We start from the raw sequence: 22,022 nt of genomic DNA on the forward strand, positions 1-22,022 counted from the left end.
CGTTTGCTATATGCGTTCTCACCGCCACTTCCGGGTACGATGGTGGGGATGGGCGTTCCTAATTGATGGACAGGCATCCGACCGACGCATACATCGCGTCACGAGATGCCGAAAAAAGCCGAACGTCGATGCCTGTCCATCAATTAGGAACGCCCATCCCCACCATCGTACCCGGAAGTGGCGGTGAGAACGCATATAGCAAACGGTACTTACGGACGTTTTTTTTTAATAAAACCAGCCGATTCTATTTTTTTTTTTTTTTGTGGGAAATGCAATGTTAAAAGTTTATTTTTAGGGGAACCACCCCTTTAACTACTGGCCACTTTTACCCCCTTTCTCCCAGGCCACTGATAAGGAGGCACTAATATGCCACACTGATGGGCACTGATAGATGGCACTAATGGTCACTGATAGGTGGCACTAATGGGCACTGATAGGTGGCACTGATGGGCACTGATTGGCGGCACTGGTGGTCACTGATTGGCAGCACTGGTGTTTACTGATTGACAGCACTGGTGGGCACTGATGAGCAAGCACTGATGGGTCCTGAAAGGCAGCACTGACTGGCATCACTAATGGGCACTGATTGGTGTCACTGATGAACACTGATGGGTGTCACTGATGAACACTGATGGTGTCACTAATAAACACTGATTGTGTCACTGGCAATTCCTTGTTTACATGTGACCGGCTGTGATTGGACACAGCCGATCACATTGGCAAAGAGCCACGTCATCGGCTATTTATTGAGATCAGGCTCGTCCCGCTGGGGAGTTCGTCTTACTTCATCTCTGGTAAAATGTCAGCAGGACAGGAGGAGAGGGTATACCTCTCTAAGGCCTCATTCACACAGTCGTACCTATACATATACCTGTAGGAAGGGCCATCGTGATGCACAGGTATTCTAATGTATCCACATGCAGGCAGTCCCAGTCATGTCTTTTGGGATGCAGCAGATTCATGGACATAGCCACTGGTCAGAATTTGCACAGTCTGCATTCGAGGACACGCACCTGTATGATTATCTAATTGGGACCAACTGCTATGTCTGTTTAGCCGCTGCATCCCAATAGACATGAATGGGACTGCCTGCATGTGGATGCATGGAACACATATGCATCCCATACAAGAAACAATGACCCGTTGCAAGGGTTTACAGATATTCATGTGTATGAGGTCTAATAGATCTCCAGATAGCAGTAAAAACCCAACAGGAATAGAAATCCTTCCTCACTCTATCCAAAATTAGAACCATAATCAGAGCTTTGGATAACAGTACTAAGATGACGGGTGCTCTAACCTTTCCCACTCTATGTAAAAGTAAAGAAAATGATTTGGGCTTGACATCCATTGAAAAAAACTGGATGTATAATAATATAGAAATATACTGTAAAAAAAAATGATTGCACTATATGATATCCTTCTTTAGTGCTACCATTTTAATATATAGGAATTATACTAATTAAACTAAATGTGAATTTTACTAAATCACATCCACTTTGATCTACTTAGGCTGACAAGTGTGCCGCTATGCAGTAATGGAAGGATTGAAATACAGCCTCCCTGAAGAACAAATCTTGCCAGCAATATAACATTGTGGTTGGAAGAAACATTTGCGTTGCGATAGAAAAGATTTCCGAGCTGGGACATTTTGATAAACCTGGACAGCACCCTATAAATCATTTTTAGGTGTGAGATTATGTTCCTGAAAATTTTGCAAACAAGATAAACATTTCAGGACATTTATCTTTGATTCTTTACAGTTGTAGGAGAAGGAGACATTCTTCACAAAATACCAGACATGAAGTAAACAACATAAACATTTCAGGAAATTCACCTTTTATCATTTAGAATGGTGACTACGCTCTTTAGAAAATACCAGATTACATTTTGCCTTCAAGAGGTTGCCCTAAACGTAACCTGCACTTTGATAAATGAAGGCAGTTCTGCTGATGCCAACAAACACATCAGCTGTGATTGCCACTGAGAATTAAAGGGGTTACTGATGCATGGAAGAACACAGTCATGGGGAAAATATCGAGCAACCTGCAAAGCATTATAATCTTTTAAGCGTGTTCATTTTATAATCCTCATACCCACTGGCTTAGTCTATGTGTTATTAGGATACTATTTAAATGAGAAATCATAAAGATAATTTGGTAGAATGTATTTTATCAAACTCATTTCCATAACCTTCTTCGATCCGCCTAGTAACGTCTTCAGGGGATCCATCATATTTCCGTGCTCTCAATTAAAACGCTCTCATAGGACATCTTTATATTGGCATTTATTCATCAATCAGTTTAATTCATCACATTTCTTTTTAAAGCAGCCAAACTTGAGAAAAAAAATCCTCATGAGAGCCATGGCAATTATAAGCATCTCCAGCCTTGCTGCTTCATTTACATGTGGAAATGAAGACAACTGATGTCTACTGTACTGTGTCACTTTTTCTATATCAAGAGAAAGTCTTAGGCCTCGTACACACGACCGAGTTTCTCGGCAAAAACCAGCAAGAAACTTGCTGGGAGATATTTTTTTGCCGAGGAAACCAGTCGTGTGAACATTTTCGTCGAGGAAACTGTCGAGAAACTCGACGAGCCAAAAAGAAAGCATGTTCTCTATTTCCTTGACGGGAATGGAGAAAATGAGCTTGTCGAGCTTCTCGACGGCTTCACAAGGAACGATGTGTTTCGCCCGTCGAGTTTCTCGGTCATGTGTACGAGGCCTTATACAGTGATGGAATAGCTGTGTGTTTCATGTGTTATAAAGACCCATTTGTGTATAGCAATCTTACAAGAAAAATCAGGTACCAATAGCTAACACACCAAGCTACAGATTCCCAGAACTAAAGGACCATTTAAGTGGATGTAAACCCTAGTCGGAATTTCCGATTTCAAAAGTCAGATATTCCGACCGTGTGTATGCCCCATCGGTCTTTTTCCATCGGAATTTCCGACGGACTTAGATAGAGAGCAGGTTCTCAATTTTTCCAACTGAAAAACTTCCTATCGGAAAATCCGTTCGACTGTATGGATTTCAGCATGCTCGGAAACAATTAGACACATGTTCTGAAGCATTGAACTTCTTGTTCTCGCCTTGTCGTGGTGTTATACGTCATCGTGTTCCTAACGTTCGAAAATTCAGAGAACTTTTGTGTGACCGTGTGTTTGCAAGCCAAGCTTGAGCGGAATTCCGTTGGAAAAACCATCCAACTTTTTTCAGATGGAAATTCCCCTCGTGTTTACAGGGCATTACTGTATCTTTAGCTTGCTAAACCACTATGTATCATAAACCACTAGCCACTTGATGAAGGAAGCCAGGGGAGGACCTATGCGGGTGAGCAATACCCACTCTGGCTAGAGTGGCGACGAGAACTGTATGCTGGAAGCAGGAGTGTTTCCTATTTGTGATTATGCACCTGAACCTACCTACCCTTCCACTCCTTTACTTCTTTTCAACTAAAGTTCTGCAAATCAATCCCAGGAAAAGAAGTGCATTGTGTGGACATTAAAATTCTTTGGACTCTCTTTTCACCCTGGACATCGAGAAAATAGAGGTACCCAAAATTACTCAGCAGATCCTCTGGGGGTAGTGCTACATGTGTAAGCATGCCTTTGGTAGTTACCTGCTTCCCCAATGCCTTGCTTTTTAATAAAGTGGAGAGCACTACCCCCGGAGGAGCTGCTGGATTGTTTTGGGCGGCAGGTTACCTCTATGTCCTCGCCTTCTAGGGTATCAGATGAGAGCTGAGAAAAAGTTCAATGTCCACACTTATACTTATTTTTTTTTTTTTTTTTTTCTGAGCTTCAAAGTAAAATAATAAAATAAATAGTTGAAGAGGTGGAAGGGTAAAAGGTAATAGGTTCAGGTGTACAACTTCTGTCCGGAAACACTCCTGCTTCCAGCAACACAGCTTTCGTCGCCACTCTAGCCAGAGGGGGTATTGCGCACCCGGATAGGCCTCTCTCACTAGCCTAGCAGCCGAAATGGCTAAAGTCTCTGCCACAGACCTTCTCAAAATGGAGACATGTTCGGTACAAAATCCTCTCAACACAGGATTCAGCACCCGGATCTCTCCCGATCAACTTCTTGTGAACTTAGAACTGACAGACGACCATCATTCAGCCCTTCAGCAAAGGTACATCCTTCGATGAAGTTCAAGGCCTCTCCTGAGATACCAGACTCGTGCTCAGTGCTCTCCAAGATAGGTTCTTCATCAAGTGGTTTCCTCCCTCCAGGATGGACAGCACAGGACCACTCTGCAACGTAGACCCAGTCTGACTACCGGGCCTACTTGGTAGATCACAACTCCAGACCAACGTGGTCCCAGAGCCAGGAACACTTGAACACGCACCCCCGGCCAGTAGGGCCACACACAGGGGGGTGGTGGGACGACAGACCCAGGATCGACGACCCCGGACCAATGGCGTCTGCCCCTTAAGTACTCCTCCCCAGCATGCACAGCGGGACGATCCACTCCCACTGATTGCCTGCCGAGGGAAACACCCAAAACACCTTGACTCGACTGCTGCCACCCTTTTCCTGGGGTGGTAACGGCACCCCAAACAACAATAGTGGTCACTCACAGTACAGCCATGGCTGGAACAGAGGCCCAAATTTAGTGAAATATCATACAGTCTGAGTCAACTAACTCTCAGACTACCCTTTAAATTTAAAGCAGCGCCGGCTAAAAAGTAGCAATATATATATATATGCAATTTTTAAAGTGCAGTACTACAGTTTGTATCTGTTACTATTGTAGGTTCTGCCCCCAAAATTAGGTGGTACATCTATTATATTTAATACCATGTTACTTGCTGCATGACTAGCAGTGCTTCACTTGGAAAAAGCCATTTTTTTTCTTTACATGAACTTGTTCCTTGAATAAAGTGAGATTTGCTTCACAGAAATGTTGGGTGATATATAAGCAAACTCCTGGTTTGTTTTATATCATGAATGCATCCTCGATATTTGGAAAGATACGAAGATTGATTCATTACTTTGAAGTACATCAATCAGTCTTTTACTAGATGTTTTGTATATACAGAGCACCTGATGCCTTGCCATTTTCCTATGAACATCTAAATCAATAAGATATTACTACACAATCTTCATAATAATGTAGCATTTGATATTCCTTTGTGTCCGTCAGAAATCTGTAGTTCAATATATCCACTAACAAGACGGCAATGAGTTTGAATCATGTGATCTTGTGATGTGCTTTGCATTGTAATACCGTAGCAAATGTGTGCCTGTTTGTTAAATGGACTGAAGAAAGAAAAGGATAGGAAAAGCATACCAACTGCAAGCAAATAGCGTCCATTGAAAATCCTAGACCCTAGATCTGTAAATGCAATACCATTGTGCCACATAAACACTGTGCTAATGTGGATTCCATAGTTTTTACTTTAAAACATTGATAGAAAAAATAGTAAAGTAAGCCAGTATTAGAAAAGCTTGAGGGCTAACATTGATAATGTCCAGGGCTGGACTGGGACTTCATCCAGACGGGCCCACTTTAATTTTGCAAACACACACAAAAACAGTATATAAACTCACGCACCGTATAGATATGGATATAGACATGGAAAGGGATTGTGTTTGGGATGGAGCTAAGGGAAGCAGTGCGGTCTTTGTATGGGGCATCAGAGCGAGCTGGAGGAAAATTGCCACAGTAGGGTGACCACATTTCCAAACTGACATTCAGGGACAATTTTGCCAAGGACCGGTGGGGGTGAATGTAGTCTCAGGGTTTACAGCAATTTGTTGGGTGAATGGCTGGTGTTAGCACTGAAATCATTCTGACACCATGCTTAGTATGGTGTCAGGATGATCAAATGACATTATTTATATTACTACATTGTAATATACAATAAAATAGTTCAACTCACCATAATGCAGAGGGAACCCTGAGCCTGTCATTTGCGACAAGATGCAGTGTTTCACTTGCCACTATCACCTGCCACAAGATGCAGCGTATCACTTGCCACCATTGCCACGCCACAAGATGCAGCGTGTCACTTGCCACTGTCTCCTGCCACCAGATGCCGCTTGCCACTTGCCACTGTCTCCTGCCACCAGATGCTACTTGTCACTTGCCACTGTCTTCTGCCACCAGATGCAGCGTGCCACTTGCCACTGTCAGGGGGCAGAGAGGAGGGATGGGGCAGGGAGAGAGAGAGGGGAGGGTTGACAGGGATAGAGAGAGGGGGACAGGGGGGAGAGAGAGGGATGGGGGGTGTGGTGGGATAGTGAGAGAGAGGGGGAGGGGGCAGGGAGAGAGAGGGGGCAGAGAGGGGGGTCCAGGGAGGGCTCACAGTCAGCGGCTTTAATGTGGCTGTTGAGTGCTTTCATTAATCTTGCCACCCCTCCTCCTATTCATGGATGCAGCACATGGGCAGGGAGAAAGGGACGGGAGAAGCGGTGAGTGTCACAAGCTTGCCCAGGCAGGCATGCTGGATGGAGCAGTGTGTGGATCCTCTCTTCTAGGGCAGCTGCACCGAACTGGCTGTCACCCGCTACCCACACTCTGACACCAGTCCAGGGATGATCCGGAGGATGGAACGGCAGTGGCCGACCAAGGACTTCTGTTCCCACCCACCAGCGTGACCGTGACCTATCAGTCACCCATCACAGTAGCCAAAGAAAGTGCTCTAAAAGCCTGTTGGCTCTGTGCTACAGGTGGTGGGTGGGCCGGCAACAGTAAGAAGCCTGCAGCTACGGTAGCAGCAGAGAATCTGCCCTGAACACTGAAGCCCAGCCCACCCCTGAATTGTCGCCCCCTCTCAAATTGCCACCTGGGCCCGGCCCTGGGCAGTACAGCGGTGCTCAAATTAATGACTGCATGAGCGGTACAGCCATTACTTTGACAAGCTGTCTGTCAAAAACCAGCCCACTAAGCCATCGTCCCACCAGGAAACTCCCGGTGGTCCCGATGAGTACATGCCTGATAATGTCCTTGGCATCATATATTTATATGTTAAAGTTCAACTCTAGGCACAGCTATTTTTGTTTTTTATATTTTTAATCAGCTCTCGTGCATGTATACCCCATATGGCCATTGTTTTTACATTTCCACTATGGACCTTTTTTATTTGGAAATCATTTTATCAATAAGTAAAGTGTATTTTTAATTTTGCAGCCAAATTGGGATAACAACTACTTTATATTTGTTACATGTTCGCATTCAGATAGCGCAACATAAAGCCTAAGGGCTCTTTCACGCGTCCGTTCCGTTCGTCCGTTTTTTGGACGTCCGTTAACGGACCGCAATGCTTCCCTATGGGTTAACGTCCGTTAGCGGATGAGCATCCGCTAACGTCCGCTAGCATCCGTCTGCGTTAAGTTCCGTTTTTTTCCGTCAAACCCTATTTTTCTTCCGTCAAAAAAAACGGAACGGACGAAAAACGGACGTTAGCGGATGATCCGTTTACCATCCGATCCGCTAACATCCGTTTTTCATCAAAATATGTAAAAAGCCCCCCAAAAAAAAAAAAAAAAAACGGATGAAAAAACGGATGGAAAAACGCATGGAAAAACTGATGAAAAACTGACGGAAAACGGACGAAAAACGGACGAAAAACTGATGGAAAAACGGATCAACTGATGAAGAAAAAACTGATCTAAAAAACTGAGCTGACGTGTGAAAGAGCCCTTAGTCTAGTTAAAACAAAAACATTTAACGAAAAGCACTCTGAATGGAGGAAGGCCAAATGATTGAAAGGTCCATCACCTCCATTCATAGATCATGCTATATTTATAGATGCTATAGTATGGCTTCAATAAATGGAGAAGCTGGGTGGAAAGGCGGGTATAGTCGAATACTCTGGATTGCAAGGAGGAGCACCTAACCTCCTCTTCTGAAGCCCCCCCCCCCCGGTGCTGTCTGCTCCTCCCTTTTCCTGAATGCTCCAATAGCAAGCTGTTTGCTGTGAGGGCACTTGGGCTGGCGCACTCCCAAGGCAGGTTGTGTGTGTCCATTGACACACACAGCATGGCTCAGCCCCTTCCCCTGCTCCCTCTTCTTCTATTGGCAACAAATTAAGATCATTATCAAGAATTTCTTGTTCAAGTTGAAGATAACCCAAAGAACTTGACTTGTGAAAACAGCCTCTCTGCATCATTTGCCGCAACGTTCATCAACTCATCTAACTGACATTCTTGTCAGGTTAATGATGTTTGTTGTTATTTCAGTATTGTAGAAGCTACAGCAGCCTCTTCATCTGAAGTAAGCCTTACCAAGAAGAGGTGGAGAAAAAAGTAATTGAGATCAAATGATGAATAGGCTTCATGTTTCAAATCGACTTGTCTGTTCCTCTCCAGCAAGGTGTTGGATTGAGAAAAGACTGTTTTTATTAAGCAGGACCGTTATTGCTTCTCACCTAGCTATCCAATCTTCCTGTTATTACTGTAGTATTGAGAGGAGGGGGGAATCAGCGACTACCCAGCAAATGTAATGAGCCAGTACCTATTTCTACACAGTTATTTAAGATTTTCCCAAAGTTTTATAATTTAAAAAAAAAATTGTAAACCTATACATGTTGCTGTAGAAGACATTTATGTTTAAAATGTTCCTTATGCTTATTACTGGCAGAACAAATATTAAAACGTTTTCACATTTTGAGTTTTGTATGTGGTACTGAGCTGACTTACATAGTTTAGAATGCGACTGTGTTTAATAAGGAATGTACAGCACAGTATCTGCAGAGTCACATTGGAGGGGCCAAGGTCCAACGTTAGACATTGGGATACCTGTTCAGGGGGCAGCAGTAAGTGACTGACTTACTACTCAACCCTGACCTCTGCATCACTACTGAACCTCTGAAATCTGTGTCACTTACTACTGACCTCTGGTTAACTACTAACCTTTGAACTCTGCATCACTACTAATCTTTGAACTTTTCATCACTTAATATTAATCTCTGAACTCTATGTCACTTACCTCTATATCACTACTGACCTCTACGTCACTGCATCCTTTACTACTGTCCTCTGTGCCACTACTGACCTCTGAACTGTGTCACTTACTACTGAGTTCAGAGGTCAAAGGTTTTTTTTTTTTTTTTTTTTTTTTTTTTTTGTATTTTGTGCGTGTGCTCGAGAGAGGAGCTGGACTGCAGGAGTTGGGAGTAGGCAGGCCTCCCCCAGAGGCAATCTGCCACCTTTCTCCATGCCCCGGGTGGCAATGGCGGGTGTGTGAGGGGGTCCTCCCACACAGCCCGCCCTACCTGCTCCGCTTTGAAGCCCAACGGGGCAGAGGGACTCCCTATAAGGGAGTGAGAGGATTAGCCCGCTCAACCAGCCCCATTAGTCCTTCGCCTCTCTTTAGAGACCGCGTGGTCAATGTGCGTGTGTTAACCCAATTTAGAGTGCGTGTGTAGGTGTGGTGGTTTTTGTGGGAGGGGGGTGGGCGTACTAAGCACAGGCTTACCTTGCATAGCACACCCACCGGGAGCCGGGCTGAGACCACCAAACTCAATTCACATGAAGCCGAGACCGGGATCCGAACCTCTAGCTGCAGAGGTGAATGGCTTGTCAGCGCAGTGCCAATCGCGTTGAGCCACCGCAGCTCCCTTCAGAGGTCAAAGGTTAGTGATGCAGAGTTTAGGGGCAAGAGTAAATGAAGCAGAGTTCAGAGGGTCAGCAGTGACACAGAGTGCAGTAGTTAGTGAACCTCAGTCCCACTGTACAGTCAAACAGCATCCCCTTCCCCGCCATGCACAGCTTACCTCCTTACCTTGTTCTCCCTCTGCTGCAGTTCAGTCTCATTGCAGACCTCTGTGAACTGGACCTGGGAATAACGGTGCCATGTACTTGTAGGGCAGAGCAGTCACACAGATTTGTTTGGCTATACCCTCTAGTCCTCTACAAGATGGACACAATACAACGTCTCTGCTGTTCTGCCCCCTTACAAAATTCCCTTTTCCTTTCACTGGCAACTAACTCCACATTCCCTATGTATAGCTACTGTATGAGGCCTCTACCTCTTTATGTGAAGCTGGGTCCACAACCAAAGGCTCCCACCTGTTTGCCTGGCAACAATACAATACTTATTCTTTATTTCCCATCAACACCTTTCCTGTGTTATTACCTAGTTTTTGTGGCCTGCCTTTAGTTTATAGCATTTTTCAATAAAATAAATGATTGAAAATGGCCATCATTTTGTATTAGGGTTTGCCCCTCATAGACTTTAGCAGAGTTTATTGCTATGTCCAGGTTTTGTGGATTTCAAGAAGGAATTTAGATGCATTACAGCTTAGCAGTCCTTAGATGTGGTGGGTGCATTATCCTGTAATCTTTAGCGGTAGCTGGGAGCAATGGAATTCATAACAGTCCACAAAGGCAGGTAGCAGAAAGTTATCAGTTCTGCCATGTTCAGTAGGTTTTCAATTTTGTTTAACTTCTCAAAGAGGTATTAAAAAAACACTTTTTCAATTGTGTATTGACCAGACCAAAAGTGGCCAAATTTTATGGTTTACATACACTTTAATATTAGCATTGGTTATAGTAGAAAATGGTTAACTTCTATTTGACATCCTTTGTTAGAATGCCAGGTTGTCACTGGGACAGGAAGTCCCAGAAAGCAGTAACAATGTTCTATCCCTTTCCACACTATCCAAAACTTTTTTTTTAATTGGCTGAAGTTAGGCTTAAATCTCAATTCTGTTGTGAATTCTATGGGCCAGATCCATGTAGGAGATATGACGGCGTATCTCCAGATACGCCGTCGTATCTCTGAGTCTGAGGCGTCGTATCTTGGCGCCTGATTCAAAGAATCAGATACGCCAGAATTTGTATAAGATACGACCAGCTTATGTCTCCTACGCCGTCGTATCTTAACTGCATATTTACGCTGGCCGCTAGGGGCGTGTACGCTGATTTACGCCTAGAAATATGTAAATCAGCTAGATACGCCTATTCACGAGCGTACGCCCCCCCGGCCGTCGCAGTACAGATACGCCGTTTACGTAAGGCTTTTTCTGGTGTAAAGTTACCCCTGCTCTATGAGGCGTAGATGAGGCGTACCAATGTTAGGTATGGACGTCGGAACAGCGTCAAATTTTTCACGTTTTACGTCGTTTGCGTAAGTCGTTTGCAAATAGGGTTGGGCGTCATTTACGTTGACGTTGAAAGCATTGGCTTTTTGCGGGTTAATTTGGAGCATGCGCGCTGGGATACTTTCACGGACGGCGCATGCGCCGTTCGTAAAAAGCGTAATTTACGTGGGGTCACAATACATTTACATAACACACGCCCACATCTTCCACATTTGAATTAGGCGGGCTTATGCCGGCCTATTTACGCTACGCCACCGCAACTTTGCTTTGTGAATACTGCACTTGCCTGTCAAAGTTGCGCAGGCGTAACGTAATCAGGATACGTTACGCCCGCACAAAGATGCGCTCTCCTACGTGGATCTGGCCCCATATGGTTAAAAATATCTCATCTTTGTAACCTCATCTTGACAACTGAGTTGCATCAAGCAGTCTCCACTGAAGTACAATATATATATATATATATATATATATATATATATATATAGATGTATATATATCTATATATACTGGATAGATATATAGATAGATAGATAGATAGATAGATAGATAGATAGATAGATAGATAGATAGATAGATAGATAGATAGATAGATAGATAGATATAGATATATAATGTCGCAAGATGATATTTACAGTTATCATTGCCACTTTAATGAAGTAATGTGTCAAAGTCTATTGGCATGGCACAGTACAATCTGTCTGACTGCTCTTACTGCCAACCAAAACCTGCTGTACCTTGATCCCGTATACAAAGCAAGCCTAGCAGTCTCCATCATTAGTATGTAGAAATGTGACAGTGACTAATGCCAGCACCCAACACTGGAATTGTTCTCTGAGAATCCATCGATTTTAAAGGTGGAAAATACAATTTATTCAGTGCTCATCTTGGATTTACAAATTGCATTTTTATTTATGTGATTTTTATTCTGAATTATGAATGTTCACATAAAAAAGGAAATCATCTTCTCCAAGCAACTCTTCATGTAGTGAAACAGTAAACAAAATATGAGGAATTGCCATTATTGATAAAGACAGCAAAGATTATTAGGCACATGTTGTTGAGCTGGAAAGGCTTTATTAATACCCTTTTTGTAGAGTTCATAAGTTATCGGCACTGGTATTTTTCAGTTCAGTTGTCAGCGAGATTGAAGATTTAGTAGAGCTGCGCACAAAACACGAAGCATTTACCGTAGTTTAAAGCTGTAGCTTAGTGTAAGGGCCAGGGATTAGGGAATTACATTTAAAGTAGAACTACATACAACTTTTTTCTTTTGGATAGAGTAAAGCCCCGTACACACGATCGGAATTTCTGATGGAAAAAGTCAGACAGACTTTTTCCAGCGAAAATTCCGACCATGTGTATGCCCCATCGGAGTAATTCCATCAGATATTCCGATGGATTCCATCAGAGTTTACATAGAGAACATGTTCTATTTTACTCTGATGGAATTCCGTCGGAATTCTGATGTGACTTTGGTCGGACAAAGGTCCGATCGTGTGTACAGGGCATTAGGAAGGGTAAAAACCCCAGTCAAGTTTTTTTTTTTTGCCATCTGTGCCCCATTGGGAAGTGAGAGAAAATCCCCCCTAAGTAATGGGATCCTTCCACCCCGGGTCACCAGAACTAGTGTCTCTATTGGAAGATTTTCCCTCTATAAGGCCTCGTACACACGGACGGATTATCCGATGAAAACAGTCCGCCGGACCGTTTCCATCGGACATGTCCACTGCCGGATCTTGGTCTGATGGCTGTACACACCATCAGACCAAAATCCCAGCGGAAAACAAACGCGTGACGTGTCGCGATGTGGCCGCGCTGTTGCCGCGACGATGACGCGACGATGTGCGCGGCCCTGGAAGTTCAATGCTTCTATGCATGCGTCGAATCAGTACGATGCATGCGAGGGATGGCAGTCGGTCGGACGTGTCCAGTGAGTCTGTACAGATGACCGAACACGTCCGACGGACAGGTTTCCAGCGGACAGATTTCTTAGCAGGCTAAGAATTTTTTATCCGCTGGAAACTGTCCGATCCGCCGGACAATTGTCCGGTCGGGCCTACACACGACCGGATCTGTCCGCTGAAACTGGTCCGTCGGACCAGTTTCAGCGGATAGATCCGGTCGTGTGTACGGGGCCTTACTGTTTTGTAGACAACCCTAGATTTGGGATTTTCTTTTACTTTCGATAATAATTGTAAACATGACAAATAGAGAGGGTGATTTGTATGAGGGCACAGGCAGCAATAAAATGGTCTCTCTAATACCTCTCCACTCTATCCAAAAAGCTTTCCCTTTATTTATGCTTTAAAGATTAACTTTAGTGTTAGGTTCGCTTCTTGGTTGAACAGACTGAAGGTATCCTTATATTAACCGCTTCCAAAATGCCCCACATACATTTACTGTGGCAGGACGGCTCGGCTGTGCAAAATGTCGTACCTGTACGTGAATTAGTGCACGCAGTTTAGGGGGCGCACGTGCGCCGCACCTGCTGCGATTGGACACAGCAGGAGCCAATCAGCAGATCCTCCGGCCACGATGGCCACCGCAACCCGCCGATCGCTCAGAAGAGAACCGGAGAAGCGGTGTGCCGATGTAAACAAAGCACACCGCTGCTCTGTCAGGGAGGAAAGGAGAGATTGTGTTTCACCTAAGCTGAAACACAGTCACTCCCCCCACAGTTAGAAAACACCTGCCAGGGAATACATTTAACCCCTTGATCACCCCTGGTGTTAACCCCTTCCCTGCCAGTGTCATTTATACATTGATCAGTGGTTTTTTTTTTTAGCACTGATCACTGTATTGGTGTCACTGGTCTCCAAAAAGTGTCACTTAGGCCCCGTACACACGAGGAGACATGTTCGATGAAAACGGTCCGCGGACCGTTTTCATCGGACATGTCTCCTGGGAGCTTTTGGTCTGATGTGTGTACACACCATCAGACCAAAATCCCCGCGGACAGAGAACACAGTGACGTAGAAGACACCGACGTTCTCAAACACGGAAGTGCAATGCTTCCACACATGCGTCGAATCAATTAGACGCATGCACGGGATTTCGGGACGCTGGTTACACGTCATAACCAGCGGATATGTCCGATTAGGTGTACTAACCATCGGACATGTCCGACAGACATGTTTCCAGCGGACAAGTTTCTTAGCTTGCTAAGAAACTTTTGTCCGCTGGAAACCTGTCCGCTAGGCCGTACACACGGTCGGACATGTCCGCGGAAACTGGTCCGCGGACCAGTTTCAGCGGACATGTTCGACCATGTGTACGCCGCCTTAAGGTCAGATTTGTCCACCGCAAAAATCGCAGATCGCCAACATTACCAGTAAAATAAATAAATACAAGTCCATAAATCTATCCCATAGTTTGTAGACGCTATAACTCTTGCACAAACCAATCAATATACGCTTATTGGGATTTTTTTACCAATATTATATAGCAGAATACATATTGGCCTAAATTGATGAAGAATTGTTTAATATTTTTTTTGGGATATGTACTATAACACAAAGTAAAAAATATTGTTTTTATTTTTTTCAAATTGAAGGTAATTTTTTGTTTAAAGCGCAAAAAATAGATTTTTTAGAGGTGATCAAATACCACCAAATAAAGCGCTTTTTGTGGGGAAAAAAGCACATACCGTATTTATCGCCCTATTACGCGCACTGGCGTATAGCGTGCACCCCTAATGTAGCCCTGAAATTCCTGTTTTTTTTTTTTTTATATACTTACAGTTTTTGGTGCCCGGCGTCCATCGACGGCCTTGTCCGGTCCGGCGTCCTTCTGCGGCCATCGTGGTGTCCTCCCCGCTGTGTTATTCAGCCAATCCCGCTGTGTTTGAACCACTCCGCCGACATATACCGAGCGCAGTACACTCGGGTATACTCGGGCAGGCTCGGCTCCTCTCGCGTAAAGGACGTACAGGACACACAGGACGTGACCGCAAGCGGAGCTGAGCCTGCCTGAGTATACCCGAGTGTACTGCGCTCGGTATATGTCTGCGCAGTGGTTCAAACACAGCGCGGGAAGCGAGTATCGGTGTATATCGCGCACCCACGATTTTGCCCTGATTTTAAGGACAAAAAAGTGCGCGGTATACGCCGATAAATACGGTACATTTTTTTTTTGGGTACAGCATCTCATGACCCCGCAATTGTCAGTTAAAGCAACACAGTGCCATATTGCAAAAAATTGCCTGGTCAGAAAGTGGGTAAAGATGCACATTACAAACAGTACTTCACTATCAGTTCCTTCTCGGGCTCCCACATATGATTACTATCAATCAACTTTGAACACCCATGAGAACAATGTTTGTGTGAGGTTTTTGAGAAATCTATTTGTCCTAGACTAGATCTTACAGATCACAGCGCTTTTGGCTCCAGACTGCAAAGCTGTGGGTCCATGCAATTTGGTGAGTGGGCTTACAAGAGGGCAGTGGCACACGATACTGCAATATTTTTTAGAGCACCAGCAATATTTTTGGAGCACTCATGCACTTTTGGAGCACTTAACACTTTATATCCAGTTTACAGTAGGTGCACGCGATATTGTGTCAATCTCGCTCCCTTTCTCGGCGAGATTGAGCACCTACGAGCCCCATCGCGGGAGCCAGCGCCGAGCTGGCTTGCCGCGATAGAGACAAAGCCGTCATAGAAGCGATGGGAGATCCGACTTGGATTCCAGCCAATTCTACACGTGTGCGGCGTTTGTTATGAATCCTGAGGGGGAAGTCCCCGCCGGATTTTAAATAAAAATCCGGCATGGGTTCCCCCCTCAGGAGCATACCGGGCCCTTAGGTCTGTTATGGGTTGTAAGGAGAGCCCCCCCTACGCCAAAAAAACGGCGTAGGGGGTCCCCCTACAATCCATACCAGACCCGTATCCAAAGCACGCTACCCGGCCGGCCAGGAAAGGAGTGGGGACGAGCGAGCGCCCCCCCCCCTCCTGAGCCGTACCAGGCTGCATGCCCTCAACATGGGGGGGTTGGGTGCTCTGGGGCAGGGGGGCGCACTGCGGGGCCCCCCCCACCCCAGAGCACCCTGTCCCCATGTTGATGAGGGAAGGGAAGGGGCCCTGTCCTCATCAACATGGGGACAGGGTGCTCTGGGGTGGGGGGGCCCCGTAGTGCGCCCCCCTGCCCCAGAGCACCCAACCCCCCCATGTTGAGGGCATGCAGCCTGGTACGGCTCAGGAGGGGGGGGGCGCTCGCTCGTCCCCACTCCTTTCCTGGCCGGCCGGGTAGCGTGCTTTGGATACGGGTCTGGTATGGATTGTAGGGGGACCCCCTACGCCGTTTTTTCGGCGTAAGGGGGGCTCTCCTTACAACCCATAACAGACCTAAGGGCCCGGTATGCTCCTGAGGGGGGAACCCATGCCGGATTTTTATTTAAAATCCGGCGGGGACCTCCCCCTCAGGATTCATAACAAACGCCGCACACGTGTAGAATTGGCGGGAATCCAAGTCGGATCTCCCGTCGCTTCTATGACGCGCTTGCTGGAATGTGCTGTCACCATTCAAGCGAGTGCGAGATGTCGGCACCCTGTCGCCGAGAATCAGCGCGATGCTGTCGTGCTAAAAACACATTCTCGGCGGCAGGTACTGTATCTGTTCATTGTGTGTTTGATGTATTTTTCACTATTTGTAAAAGGTCATATCTTTATTGTGGTTATGTAACTTATCTGCACCTTTAGTAAGCTGTATAGTTACATTCTGCAAGCACTGTTTATATCTATCCTCCCAGGAAATGGGTAAAACCTTCCAATGCTGAGGTGGTTAAGGTGTATTTCCACTTTTACAGCCAAATTGGGATAACGCCTACTTTATAATTGTTACATATTCTCATTCCCATAGCAAAAGGTAAAAAAAGAAAGATGCTGCTTGCCATTTTAGATGTTTTTTTCTGATAACTCCAGCAGTGACAATTCCTAACTAGTTCTCTTTGTTTGTAAAGGGGCTGGAGAGCTGTGTTTGCAATAATTAACCCTGTCTGTAAAGTACTGTAGATCTCATTATCAATTGTAAACTAGATATAAATTCTTTTTTTCCTAACAAAAAGTGAAATATATTCATAAGTTCTGACCTATTAGTGTTGACAATCTGCTGGGAGTACAATTTTCTCAGCCTGGAAATCTGATGTCATAAAAGTGAAATGGAAGACAATAATGATCTATTGCAGAGGTCTTCTTTAATGATGACTGAAGGATGAAACGTGCTCAGACTTACCAATTGCGTGGTTTAAAGCACCCTGGTGTGTGTGGCTTTTTGTGATGAGTATAGTTGTGCTACCATAGAGAATAGTCCCTCTACTTCCATCCACCAATACTAGTCACACATTCTCTCCCATTTAGTTAGCCTTTATCCTCTATTTATATCCCCATGTGTAAATAAGCAAAACCTTTATTTAACGCCAATTCAGCCTCTGCATTCCTTTAAGTTGGTCATTATGCCTGGGGGTTGAGAAGGAATACCCTGTCACTTGACCAGTGTGATTGGCTGTTACAATGGTCACATGATCAGGAGGCCATCCCATTGGATTTTGTCCAGACACTTAATTTGCACATATGTGTTATGTAAGCGGCATTGGGTCCAATTGTCCATTTAAATCAATATATCCCCAATAGGGTACATTGTAAACCTCCAGATTCATTACATGATACTTCTTTTGAGATTGGTAGGCTGGAGAACATCTTTAGATCTTTAGAGCTTGCAGAATCTGTATAGACAAACATGACAATCTCATGTCTATAGGAACCTTGAAGCCCTGTACACACGACCGGGAATCCCGTCGGGGGGACTGCCAGGAATCCCGTCGGGAAAACCAACGTTTTTTTTCCCGACGGATTCCGGTCGTGTGAGCAGGGCTAGCAGGTTCTCTATTTTCCTGTCGGGATTCCCGGCTGTTTTCCTGATGGGAAAACTGCTAGGGAGCATACACACTGTCGGGATTCCCGGCCAAATGCTCTCCTGGCAGTTTTCATGTGTACGAGGCTTTACTCCTGAATTAGCAGACTGCATTCCAATGAACACTTCTCATCCATACAGTGACTGACTCTGAGTTCTAGTATATAATGTATCAAAGAAAGATTATTTATACTTACGTTGCATTTATATAGTAACCTAATTTTTGTTTCCATTTTGCAGAATGCTTTATCACAATGAACATGTTTGATGAATCAAATAAATAAAACCGTTATCACATACCTTCTAAATTAAATCATAATGGATAACAAATCTAAGGAACATCACCAAGGGCAAGCACCAAGTCCCAGTACTCTAACAGTGGAAAATGTGACCAAATTAGAGCTTCATTATGAATATGTGGATGGAGATCTGAGGAAAGTGGAAGAATACATCAGAAAAAGCCAACACTTTGAGCAACAACAGAGAAGTGCATTGTCCTCTCATCCCATACTGCAGCCAAAAGAAGCTTTCAAGAACAGCGGGACTGACACAGCAGAAGATTCCAGTTTAGATGGTATGTTACTGTATCTTTTGAAATATATTGTTTGCCTACCAGTGGGTGGCAGGGATGGACTGGCCATTGGGACTACTGGGAGTTTCCCGGTGGGCCGATGGCTCAGTGGGCCGGCTTCAGTGACAGCGGACCGCTGCCACCCTCCGCTCCTCTGTCTCTCCCTTCCCGCAGCGCTCACCTCCTGTCCTTGCCACAGCGCTCACCTGGGGGGAACAAAGAAGCAGGGGGAGGACCAGAGGAGCAGGGGGGACGACAGACAGCTGACTCAACAGCTATGGCCTGGGAATTGTCCGCCCGCTGTGGGAGAGACCTGTCAAAGTGGGCCAGTCTGGATGAAGTCCAGGGCCAAATTTTTGTCCCAGTCCAGCCCTGGTTCTAGGTAACACTGTACATGGGGACCCATTCACCAAACAGGCTGCCTTAAAAAATCTGTTTGTGTTCTTCAACATCATCAGTAACATTCTACTGTTCTAATGGCTGGAATAATTGAATCAAATGTGTGGCCATCTGCAAAAAAAATTAGCAAAAACATGACCTGCGTTTTCTGGAGAAAAATGTCTGGTTGCCCACTGCATGCTGTTGATCTAACCTCAGCAAATCTTTATGCTTATCTGTTAGGGCAACTAAGTATTCTTGGTTTCTGCTGGTCACTTGATATGTCATATCAGCAATCTAACTCTTTCCAAGCCCTGTCTGTATTGCTCTGTATTAGGTAGATTCAGTAAGAGTTAGGCCGACTTATGAGTAGATAAGCCGGCCTAACTCAGAATCTACGCCGATGTATGTTTAAGTGTATGCTCAAACAGAGATACGCTTAAACATATCTAAGATAGGACGGCTTGCGCCGTCCTATCTTAGATTGCAATTTTTCAGATTGCCCGCTAGGTGGAGCTTCCATTGCGGTCGGCGTAGATTATGTAAATTCGTTTGTACGCCGATTCACGAACGTACGCCCGGCCTCCGCAGTCGTTTTACGCCGTTTCCGTAAGGCCTTAGGAGGCCTAAAGTTATTCCACCTATTAGGTGGAATAACAATGTTAAAGTATGGCCGCCGTTCCCGCCGCGAGATTCGAAATTTTAACGTCGTTTGCGTAAGTCGTCCGCGAATCGGGATTTACGTAGTTTACGTCCACGTCAAAATCAATAGGCCCGTGTGGCGTACGTAACCGCAATGCACACTGGGAAATGTAGTCGCCCGGCGCATGCGCAGTGACAAAAAAACGTCAAAAACGTGAGGTCAAGCCTCATTACCACTAAACATGCCCCCCCCAACCCATTTGAATTAGGCGCCCTTACGCCCGCCACATTTACACTACGCTGCCCTAAGTAAGGAGGCAGGTACTTTGTGAATCATGTACTTGCCTCTCTTACTTAAGGTGGCGTAGTGTAAACATGCTAGGCTACGCCGACCTAGTTTTGCGTGCCCCCTACCTGAATCTACCCATATGTCTATAAAGTGGAAAAAGAGAAATATGAGAGCTAGATGTGTGTCTAAACTGCCAAAATCCTTGAAACATGAATAAAAGGAACATGCAACAGGTGCATTAGGGGCCGCCCCCTTGGACTTTTAAGGAAGAAAAAGTAAAGAAAGTAGGATATGTAAAAGAAAAGGCACAAAATATACAACAAATGTGTTGTAATTGTGTAAAAACACAAAATACATTTAAAATATGGAGAATACACCAACGAACCAATCATATACAAAACCTCCCCATGAAGGAAAATATGAATTTCCGAAACATGTCGGGATGTATGCTACAAATCTATTCAACTGACCTTAGTTTGACTTGGGCAGTAATTTTGATTGTTAGCTTTGGGTTGATATAAATACCTTGTATATGATTGGTTCATAGGTGTATTCTCCATATTTTAAATGTGTTTTTACACAATTACAACACATTTTCTGTACATTTAATAAAGTCTGCACTTTGTGCTTTTTCTTTTACATATCCTACTCTCTACTTTTTCTGCCTTAAAAGTCCAAGGGGGCGGCCCCTAATGCACCTGTTGAATGTTCCTTTTATTTATGTCTATAAAGTGACACATACAGTACAACTTTAATTTTCAGAGGAAAAACAAGAAAATAAAGTAATATCTCTTTAATCAGACAAAGGCTACTTCAACCAGGCTTCTCCAAAATACACCCTAACACCAGAATAGCAAGGAATATGTGCACCAGAGTGGCACTACATATCTAGGGCCAGATTCAGGTACATTTGAGGCAGCGTAACGTATCGTCTTTACGTTACACCGCCACAAGTTTTCAGCGCAAGTGCCTGATTCACCAAGCACTTGCGTGTAAACTTTCGGCGGCGTAGCGTAAAGCCGGCCGGCGCAAGGCCGCCTAATTCAAATGGGGCGTGTACCATTTAAATTAGGCGCGTTCCCGCGCCGAACGTTCTGCGCATGCTCCGTTTGGAAATTTCCCGCCGTGCTTTGCGCGAAATTACGGCGCCCTGACGTGTTTGTGAATGGCGACGTGCGTAGCGTACTTACGCAAAAAAAAATAATTAAAATTCGAAGCGGGAACGACGGCCATACTTTAACATGACTGGTCTAAAGTTAAGCCATGAAAAAGCAGGCTTAACTTTGCGATGGGAAAAAACGACTTGCGACGACGTAACTCACGCGAGTACCTTCGTGGATCGCCGTAAAAGCTAATTTGCATACCCGACGCTGGAAAACAACGCAAACTCCACCCAGTGGCGGCCAAAGTATTGCAGCCTAAGATCCGAAGGCGTACGAAGCTGTAAGCATGTCGGATCTTGGCCAAATGCCGTTGCATCTTGTTTGTGGATCACAAATTAAGATACGACGCGGCAAATTTGAAAATACGCCGTACCCAGTATCTACTGCCGTTTATTTCTTCTGTGAATCTGGCCCCTAGTTTCTAACTGTAAATAACCTAGAAATTATTTATTGATTTGCTGATAAAGACATGTAGCCAGATTCAGGTAGAGATACGACGGCGTATCAGTAGATACGCCATCGTAACTCCGAATCTGCACCGTCGTATATTTAAGAGTATTCTCAAATTGAGAAACGCTTAAATGTTGCTAAGATACAACCGCCGGCGCTGTCGTATCTTAGCTGTCTATTTACGCTGGCCGCTAGGGGCGTGTACGCTGATTTACGCCTAAAATACTTAAATCAGCAAGATACGCCTATTCACGAACGTACGCTTGCCCGTCGCAGTAAAGATACGCCGTTTACGTAAGGCGTTTTCAGGCGTAAAGATAAACCACTAAAAAGATGGCGCAGCCAATGTTAAGTATGGACGTCGGAACCGCGTTGAATTTTTCACGTTTTACGTCGTTTGCGTAAGTCGTCCGTGAATGGGGCTGGCCGTAATTTACGTTCACGTCGAAACCAATGAGTCTTTGCGGCGTAATTTGGAGCATGCGCACTGGGTTACGCATGCGCCGTTCGTTCAAAACGTCATTTACGTGGGGTCATGCTTAATTTACATAAAACACGCCCAC

At 44.9% G+C, this 22,022-nt stretch overlaps 1 protein-coding gene across 1 annotated transcript in view; it reads left to right on the top strand.

Annotated features, from left to right (window-relative positions):
* The window catches only part of LOC120928243, a 140,913-nt gene that overhangs the window by 23,115 nt on the left and 95,776 nt on the right, over nucleotides 1-22,022 (top strand). Inside the window, exon 2 of the mRNA XM_040339351.1 lies at nucleotides 18,207-18,540. Coding sequence (XP_040195285.1) covers nucleotides 18,285-18,540 — 256 coding nt within the window. The 5' untranslated portion in view covers nucleotides 18,207-18,284. The remainder of the gene's footprint in view (nucleotides 1-18,206; nucleotides 18,541-22,022) is intronic.

This window comes from Rana temporaria, chromosome 2 (assembly GCF_905171775.1).
Source record: "Rana temporaria chromosome 2, aRanTem1.1, whole genome shotgun sequence".
Lineage (NCBI taxonomy): Eukaryota > Metazoa > Chordata > Amphibia > Anura > Ranidae > Rana > Rana temporaria.